Consider the following 9,595-nt stretch of genomic DNA (forward strand, 5'->3'; position numbering starts at 1 on the left):
GGTGGAAGGTGTTAGTGGAAAATAGTCTTTGGGTTGTGCATGGAAGATAGGAATGACATAATTTTTTTGGGGGATAATTGGTTAGGTATTGGTCCTCTAAGGAGTCTTATTCACGAGCCTTTGTCCCTTGGAGAGGAGGCCATAAAAGTTAGAGATACCTGGTTGGATGATGCATGCTGGGATTTACAAGCCATATCTCCCCCTTCCCTAAGTGTGTGTTGCACTTTATTCACTCTATCTCGGTTATTCACGCTACCCCTAAGGGTTTTTATACAACCTTAGCATATAAAGCCCAAGACTGCCTGCGTGCTTGAATTTTGGACTAGAGAAACTATTAGGGCAGATGGTCTGATCAAACCATTTGGTCAAACCGTCATAGATGAGTTAGAAGAGAGAAAGTACAATTAACCTAGAGCAATACGTATTAACCCTTAAAGCCTTCTTCGACATTCCCAAGGATGGCATCGGCAATGGCGATACGTATGGTATTATTAACCAACTCTTTCCTAGTTGGTGGTGAAGAGTGGTGACAGCGCGCATAATGCTTTCCCGTCTCTGCGTTTCCACTATTGTGCTTGGCAATGATACTGCAACGTATTTTTCAGATTGTCTTGTGTGTTTTTTTTATATGGGGAAATGGGGCAAAGAGGGGCATGTAAATTCTGGTTTATTCATGCGATAATCACCTTGAAAAAAAATGAAAAACATTCACGCTCCATGGAAAGCAATCATCAATTGATGCACGCATCTCCTGATTTAATTCCACTGTCTTTTGCCATATACATATTAACCCCTACCGCTCATGATAATCAAAAAATTTAAGATATATGCCATGTGATGATGGCATATTAGTGCTCCTGATATTTTATTGGGAAATTTCCAGTGATGATCCCAACTTTTGCGCATTTCCAGTAGTAACCCTTAGTTTTTTAAACTTCCAGTGGTGACCCAAACAATTGACCACTTTCCAAACATGATCTTATAGAGTTAATTACCATTAATTAGCATATAAATTTACTGCTAATAACATAAAATTTGTTAAAGGGACTGCTTTCAAACAGTATGTAAAAGATGATAGTAGTAATTTGTTTTGGGGGGTTGCTTCTTTGGCGACAGAATAATGTACGGTTAGTCTGGCGGTGTTGTAGCTTAGGTGCGGTAGTGGTGGATTGATGTGCTAGAGTGAGGGAGGTTATGGAGGTAAGGCAGATTGGGGAAGGTGGGTGAGGAGAGAGAGTGAGAGTTGGGTGGGGTAATTAACTTCTAATAAACGGTAATTAACCGTAATTAGCTCTATAAGGTCACGTTTGGGAAGTGGCGAATTGTTGGGGTTCACCGCTGGGAATTAAAAAAATTGAGGGTCACCATTGAGAATTCGCAAAAGTTGAGGGTCACCATTGGGGATTTCCCTATTTTATTTTACAATACTTGATATCTTAATTGGTAATGTTTGCAAAAAGTTATGTTTGTTTGATTCTCACTCAAGATAGCATAGTAAAAGGAATTGAATGGAAATGATTTCAGTTAATAAGTTTAGTGTTTCAGTTGATAGGAATATTGTTTCAGTTGATATTATTGTTTTAGCTAATACTACCAGTAGTATTTCAGTTAGCTTTGGTTTTGTTTCAGTTAGCTCTAGTTTTGTTTCAATTAGCTATATTTTTGTTTCATTTAGCTATATTTTTGTTTCAGTTAGACCAATAATATTATCTACTTGAAACCGCTAATCATACAACTAAAACCCACAATTATCTAACTGAAACTCACGATCATAAAACTATCAACAGTCTTACAACTAAAACATAAATACATCTAATTGAAACTCACATACATCAAACAGAAACTAAAACTTATATAACTGAAACACGATCAAAACTAACTGAAACTAAAACTTATATAACTGAAACTCAAATATATCTAACTGAAATTCAAACTTATATAACTAAAACTTAAATACATCTAACTGAAACTCAAACTTATATAACTGAAACTCAAATACATGTAACTAAAACTCAAATATATTTAATTGAAACCAAACTTATATAACCGAAACTCAAATACATGCATGTAACTAAAACTCAAATCTATTTGATTGAAACCAAACTTATTTAACAGAAATTTCAACTCGTACCACCACAATCAATGAAAGAATTAACTACTATCAACTTCTTGATATAAAAATTAATTAAATATTTTTAATGAAAGCTTCTAAACAAGCTAATTCTCAATAACATGATTGTTAGAGGACCATCTCAACCAAAGCTTAAGCTGATGGTTGAAGCCCATGATTAATATTAATACTCTATCACTCCCCTTCACATGAAAGATCCTTTGGGCTTGAAATGTGGATGCAGCACAGGCCCACCCATACCTGGCACGAAATAATTCCACTTTGATAAGGAGGGGGTGATGAGGTTCGAAATAATTAAATATTTATTCCTCATGGCTTATGAAAAACTCCACGCTTGGGACTTAGCTAGCCTTGGCAAAAATCATAGCAGGGGAACTTTGCTTTTCCTCAAAGATATAAACGTTTCGAGCCTTCCAAAATAGACCCAAGGAAAGATGCTGGTGGCCCATCGGAGGCCCATATAGATGGACTTTGACGTCAAATAATAGGCCTTAATCCAGTTAGGAAATTCCGTTTGCTGGAAAGAAGCAGCAGAAGGAAGGAGAGCCCAAACTTGGGTGCTAGTCTGGCACTCTCGGAGAATGCGCTGGCTATATATCTTCCAAACCCAACCCACATAGGGAGCACAGGGGCGAGTTAATAATCCTCCTTTGAAATAGGAGGAAAATTTGAGGAATCCCATTTCTCCAAAGTAACCAGATGAAGAATTGGACTTTCGAAGTCGAGGGAGCTTTCAAGATCCAACTCAAAGGGTCAAGTTGGGTCAAAAATGAAAATTGGGCTTTATATGCTAAGGCTGTATAAAAACCCTTTGGGGTAGAGTGAATAACCGAGATAGAGTGAATAAAGTGCAACACACACTCAGGGAAGGGGAGATATGGCTTGCAAATCCTATGCATCATCCAACCAGGTATCTCTAACTGAGGAAACTTAATTAGGGTTGAAAATGTCTTGCCTTCTCATTAAGTCAATGTACAATATATATCATACAAACTAGGAAACCTATACATTTTAGGAAACTAAATATTATACATCCATAAAACTCTCTACACCCTCCCTCAAGTTGGAGCATTGGTAGGTTCGAAAATGCCCAACTTGGATAATAATAACTCAAAGTGAGACTTGCCAAGAGCTTTGGTGAAGATGTCAGCAAGTTGAGCTTTTGTAGAGACATAAGAAGGCGCAATAAGACCATCAGTGATAGCATCGCGTACAAAGTGACAATCAACCTCAATATGCTTTGTACGCTCATGAAAGACAGGATTTTGAGCTAAATACAGAGCCGACTGGCTATCACAAAATAAGGGGATGGATTTGGGATGATGAACTCCCATGCTAAGCAACACACCCTTCAACCACTTGAGTTCACAAGTAATAGCGGCCATGGATCGATATTCTGCGTCAGCAGAAGAGCGAGATACAGTGTGCTGTTTCTTGGTCTTCCAAGAAACAGGAGAATTGCCCAAGAAAACAATCCAACCAGTGAGAGAACGACGAGTAACTGGGCAGGCAGCCCAATCTGAATCACACCAACCCTGCAAAGATAACTCACTGTCGGCACGCAATAAGATACCCTGGCCGGGAGTACCTTTTAAATAACGAACCACGCGCAAAGCAGCATCCCAATGCTCCTGTAAGGGTTCCTGCATAAACTGTGACAAAACATGAACGGAATAGGCTAGATCCGGACGAGTAACTGCCAAGTAGATCAAACGCCCAACTAGGCGTCGATAAGCCACAGCATCAACCAACGGAGGGCCCGAAGCATGAGCCAGACGATGGTTCTGCTCAATAGGAAAACTACTAGGTTTGGCACCCAACAACCCAGCTTCAGAGATAATATCTAGAGTATATTTTCGTTGGCATAAGAACAAACCAAAAGAACTACGAGCAACCTCAATGCCAAGAAAATATTTAAGAGAGCCAAGATCCTTCATCTTAAAACAATCACTCAGATAAGCTTTAAAAATAGTGAGAGGAGCGGAATCATTCCCAGAAATAATGAGATCATCAACATACACCAAGACATTAATCTGAGTCGAGCCACGAGTGAGTGTAAAGAGAGAATAATCTGAATAGGATTGCAAGAAACCATACCCTGTCAAGGCGGAAACGAGCTTAGCGAACCAACAACGAGGAGCCTGTTTCAGGCCATAGAGAGACTTGCGGAGACGACACACCAAGTTAGGATTAGAGCACTGAAAACCGGGAGGTCACTTCATATATACTTCTTCATGGAGATCCCCGTGAAGGAAGGCATTATGAACGTCCATTTGATGAAGCTCCCAATTTTTGGAGGCGGCAATGGCTAAGAAAGCCCGAACTGTAGTCATCTTGGCAACAGGAGCAAATGTCTCATTATAATCGATACCGGCTTCTTGATGATTGCCCAAAACAACAAGACGCGATTTTAGTCGCTCAACGGCACCATTAGACAAGTACTTGGTGCGATAAACCCACTGACTACCCAGAGCCCGTTTACCGGGTGGCAAAACCTCCAAAGTCCAAGTACCATTAGCTTCCAAGGCACTAATCTCGTCCTGCATAGAAGCTTGCCATTTGGGGTCGCGCATAGCCTCCTTAAAAGACCTGGGTTCAGGAGTAGAAACAACAGCAGCAAGAAATTTTCGATAATTCACAGAAAAGCTTGTACAATTTATATAGTGAGCTATAGGATAAGGAGTACCTGAGGAAGGCGATGGAGACGAGGCAGACGAAGATGGACTAGGAACAAGCACCGAATGAGTCACATAATCTCGTAATTTAACCGAGGGAAATTTTTCCCTGTTGCCACGCCCCAAAACATTACTAGTGGTATCATGAATCATATTTGGAGCCAAATCAGAGGGCTGGGCCGTGTTTAAAGAAGTGGGAGAAGAAACGGAGATTGGGCTTGTAGGAGGAGAGGAGAGATTGGATTGGTCCGTGTGAAATGAGGGGGACACGGATGCTGGGCCTGGGCCAGCGGGAGGAGAAAAAGAAGCTGGTGGGCCAGCAGGTGAGATAGAGGGAGAGGAAAGTGGGGTAGGGGACGCTGGATTGGAGTCAGCGACAGATGGGCTGGACTGATTTTGTGGGGTGGAAGACATTATGGGCTGATTTTGTGAGATTGAGGTGGGGTGAGAAGATGGGGAATTTTGTGAAGGAGAGAATGATGAAAGAGAAGTACTAGGTCCAGTATCCGCAAAATCATCATCAATAATTAGAACCTCATCTGTTGGAAACATATTAGAGGGAGCAACAGGCAACAAATCGGAGGTCATAAAGGGAAACTCATCCTCAAAAAATTTAACATCACGAGATACAAAGAATTCTTTTGTATCTAAATCAAACAACCGCCAACCCTTTTTCCCAAAAGGATACCCCACAAAAACGCATTTACGACTCCGACTCGCAAACTTATCACCTTTTGTTTTGTGATTGTGGGCAAAACAGAGACAACCAAAAGTACGAATAACCTCATAAGCAGGCAAAGTATCATAGAGAAGTTCAAAAGGAGTTTTATTATGAAGTAAAGGAGAAGGAGTTCGATTAATGAGATGAGCAGCAGCTAAAATACTTTCCCCCCCAAAAATAAATAGGAAGATGAGCCTGAAAACGCAAAGCCCTCCCGACATTGAGAATATGTTGATGTTTGCGCTCAACCCTCCCATTTTGCTGAGGAGTGGCCACACAAGAGGTTTGAAAGATAATGCCAGAAGCAGAAAAATAGTCAAGTAAACAATTGAATTCAGTACCATTGTCACTTTGAACTATTTTAATATTTTGAGAAAATTGACGCTCAACCATAGCAGTAAAGGCTAGAAACATGCGAAAAACTTCAGTTTTATCATCCAATAAATAAATCCATACAGCTCTAGAGAAATCATCCACAAGAGTTAAAAAATAACGAGCACCACAAGATGAAACATGTCTGTAAGGACCCTAAAGATCACAATGAACCTTCTCAAAAATTCTACTAGCCTTATTGTCACTTAAAAAAAATTTATCTCTAGAGTGTTTAGCACGAAAACAAATTTCGCATGCTTTATTCAAACTACCCTTATGATCACAAAGATGAGGAAGTAACTTAATTACTTTTTCAGAAGGATGCCCCAAACGTCGATGCCACAACTCCAGATCAGAAGCTACACCATTGACAGACACATGCTGAACAGTATCACCTCCACAAAAGTAATATAGTCCATCCCGCCTACGACCCGTTCCAATCAGCTCCCTCTGAGGGTCCTGTATAGCACACAAAGAAGAGTTAAATTGTACAATGCAATTCAAATCATGAGATAATTGTGAAACCGAAATAAGATTGCAGCTGAAAGTAGGCACATAAAGAACATCACACAAAGTGATAGTATCAGACAAACGAACAGAGCCCTTCTTGGATGCCAGAACAGTAGCCCCATTAGGAAGGCCAACAGGACAATCAAACACATCAACCAAATCAAATAACCAAGATAAAGTACCAGTCACATGATGGGTTGCCCCGGTGTCAATGATCCAAGCATTAGAGTTGAACTTACCACTCAAACGCTCATCGGAAACTTTTATATTACCAATCAAGCCAGCAAGAGCTTTCCACTGATCAGCGGTAAACAAATGAGAGGACGAAGAAGGGTCCGAAGGAACAGAACTAGGAGGGCCGTGAGTAACATTAGCCTTCGCCGATGGACGAGCACTACCACGAGCAGGTATAGAAGCCTTGGAACCTTTACCCGAACCTTCCGGATAACCAATAAGTTCATAACATTTAGCAGCATCGTGACCATACTTCTTGCAGTGAGAGCAAGCAACAAGAGACCAACAACGAGCAGCATCATGACCCACTTTGTGACAGTGGCTACACACGGGACGATCACCCGTATTGCGGCCACGAGAGGCTTGCACAGCGAAGCCCAAAACAGCTTGCGGTTTGTCAACAGTACCAACATTCTGAGCCAACCTTACACGCTCATCCTGGACCACTAGTTGAAAGGCACGATCCAGCGAAGGAAGGGGGTCAGTAGATAAAATGTTGGTTCGAAGAGTAGAGTAAAGATCTGAGCACAAGCCCATTAAGAAATCATGAAGCTTTTGGGCGTCGCGACGTTGTTCGTGACGAACACCAGCATCACACGTTGAACAACATGTACAGGTAATGAGTGGTTCATGTTTATAAAGTTCCTCCCACAAACAATTGAGTTTCCCATAATAAGTAGAAACTGACATTGACTTAGGTTGCTCACACTTTGCAATAGCAGCCTTAATTTGCTGAATACGGGGGCCGTTAACTAATGCAAAGCGTGTACGAAGATGTTCCCATAAGCGAGAAGCATCCCTAAATTTGGTTAGAGTCATGCGTACCTCGGGATCAATAGTATTGGTAATCCAGGAGATAAGCATTGCATTGACCGTGCGCCAATCCGCGGTGGTGTAAGGAGGGACGGCGTCGGTGATAGTACCATCAAGGAAGCCGAACTTACGTCGAGCCTCAAGAGCCATTTGAACATCTGCAGACCAGTCGTCATAATTATCGTGCCGCAGACGCGTCGGAGTTATAAAATCACCAGGTCTATCACCTGGACCAAGATAAAAAGGAGAAGTAATGTTCACGGTGGGCGGAGGTGGTGGCGGTTGCTCGTCGCCAGCCATGACAACCGGAAACTACTAGATATTGAGGAAAAAAAATGAGAGAGGCGCTGATACCATGAGGAAACTTAATTAGGGTTGAAAATGTCTTGCCTTCTCATTAAGTCAATGTACAATATATATCATACAAACTAGGAAACCTATACATTTTAGGAAACTAAATATTATACATCCATAAAACTCTCTACACTAACTTTTATGGCCTCCTCTCCAAGGGACATAGGCTCGTAAATAAGACTCCTTAGAGGACCAATACCTAAGCAATTATCCCCCCCAAAATTTATGTCATTCCTATCTCCCACAACCCAATGACTATTTTCTACTAACACCTTCCACCCTTTCCCAATTCTTTTCCAAATCGGGGACCCGTACTTGAATCTAGTCACATGCCTAGAGTGAACATACTTAGAAAAGATGCACTGGCTTGCTAGGTTACTCTCAGGTTGACTCAATTTCCATCCCAACTGCAATGGCTACATTGTTCACTTTATCTAGTCTTATCTTGCGTAAATAAATTCTAGAGAAGTTAGATCTTACGGTGATGAGCTATATGTATGAAAACGAGCAATTAAAAGTGAAGAAAAAGAAAGAATCAAACCAATTGGTTCCCATTAGTGTAGTTTCTTGCGTCTATATTATGGATTATAATTATTGCTTGCGAAGAGGCTATATCTATATAGGGTTATTTGGGTAGGGCCACAATCAAAGAAAACACTATAAATCGTGTTGAGTCATGATCGTAGCACTTTCTGGCTTTAACAAAATGAAAAGGCTTATGTATTTAATTTTTGATTTTTTTTTTAAAAACCACCTTATATATAGATAATAAAATGATTATATATAGAGGGATCAAGTGAATCGGTCTGATCAAATCCCCCGGAGTAATTACCGAAGAGAACACATCCACAAGTGAAAGTTCGATTTATCATAGTCTAATTAATCAACCACAATACATGCACATATAAAGTTGACATTATCATTGTAATTGAAGGGCAAACTGGTATATATATAGGCTACTTCGAGAGTACTAGTAGACTACTACAGTACTATATCATATATATTGATCATTGCTTGATATACGAAAATCATTTAGCTAGTAAATTTATCATTTTTTATTATATAAAATACATTATTAATTAAAATAGAACAATAAGTTTTTCTTGCACAGTAATTAACTTATAGGTGAAAATCGACCAACAAGTCTATCCACCAGTTTTTATTTTGATTATTTAGACAAATAAGTTGTGAACCAAGTTAGTTAGTTACATAGGATAATGTAATCTCTATGAACAACTTGGAGCCAACATAAGTAGAGTATTTCTAGGCATTAACTTCCTTCCCTTAGAGGTAAGAGGTTACAACCTAGAGGCTAACAAAATTAAACTCGATCATTAATAAAGACGAGGACAATCATAGTGGGCAGGAGTGTCAAGTCCACAGACTCTAAAGATGGCATGGAGCTCTGTGGCAACAATATCTAGAGGGAGTTCTTTAGGGTAACCGCCAAAGAAACCCCAAGAAGCCACCAATGATGTTGTTAACAAGACCAAGGGCGGTACCGACAATGTTGCCTAGTCCTTGAGATGGTTCTAGTCCTGGAGCGGGTGTTCTGAGGATACTGCACAGGCAATTAGCCGCACCACCATTGACAACGCTAGCTAGGCGTTGACAGCATTGGCTTTCTGATTGTCTACCAGGAATGACATCCCTCAGTGAACCAGCAATGTCTGCACACACATTCAGGTCAGGGCAACTAGTTGTAGTTGGACGAGGAGCAGCTGACACAAGTGCAAATAAGGCTAGGTTAACCATAAAAAATGCAACCATTGATTTCGAGGCCAT

General features: G+C 40.5%; 1 protein-coding gene across 1 annotated transcript; it reads right to left on the reverse strand.

Annotated features, from left to right (window-relative positions):
* Positions 1-9,244: 9,244 nt before the first annotated feature.
* LOC104892711 (14 kDa proline-rich protein DC2.15-like) lies at positions 9,245-9,595 on the reverse strand. The gene has a single exon (XM_010678698.3). It carries the CDS (start codon positions 9,593-9,595, stop codon positions 9,245-9,247), a length of 351 nt encoding a protein of 116 aa, XP_010677000.3.

This window comes from Beta vulgaris, chromosome 5, assembly GCF_026745355.1.
Source record: "Beta vulgaris subsp. vulgaris cultivar EL10 chromosome 5, EL10.2, whole genome shotgun sequence".
NCBI classification, from domain to species: domain Eukaryota; kingdom Viridiplantae; phylum Streptophyta; class Magnoliopsida; order Caryophyllales; family Amaranthaceae; genus Beta; species Beta vulgaris.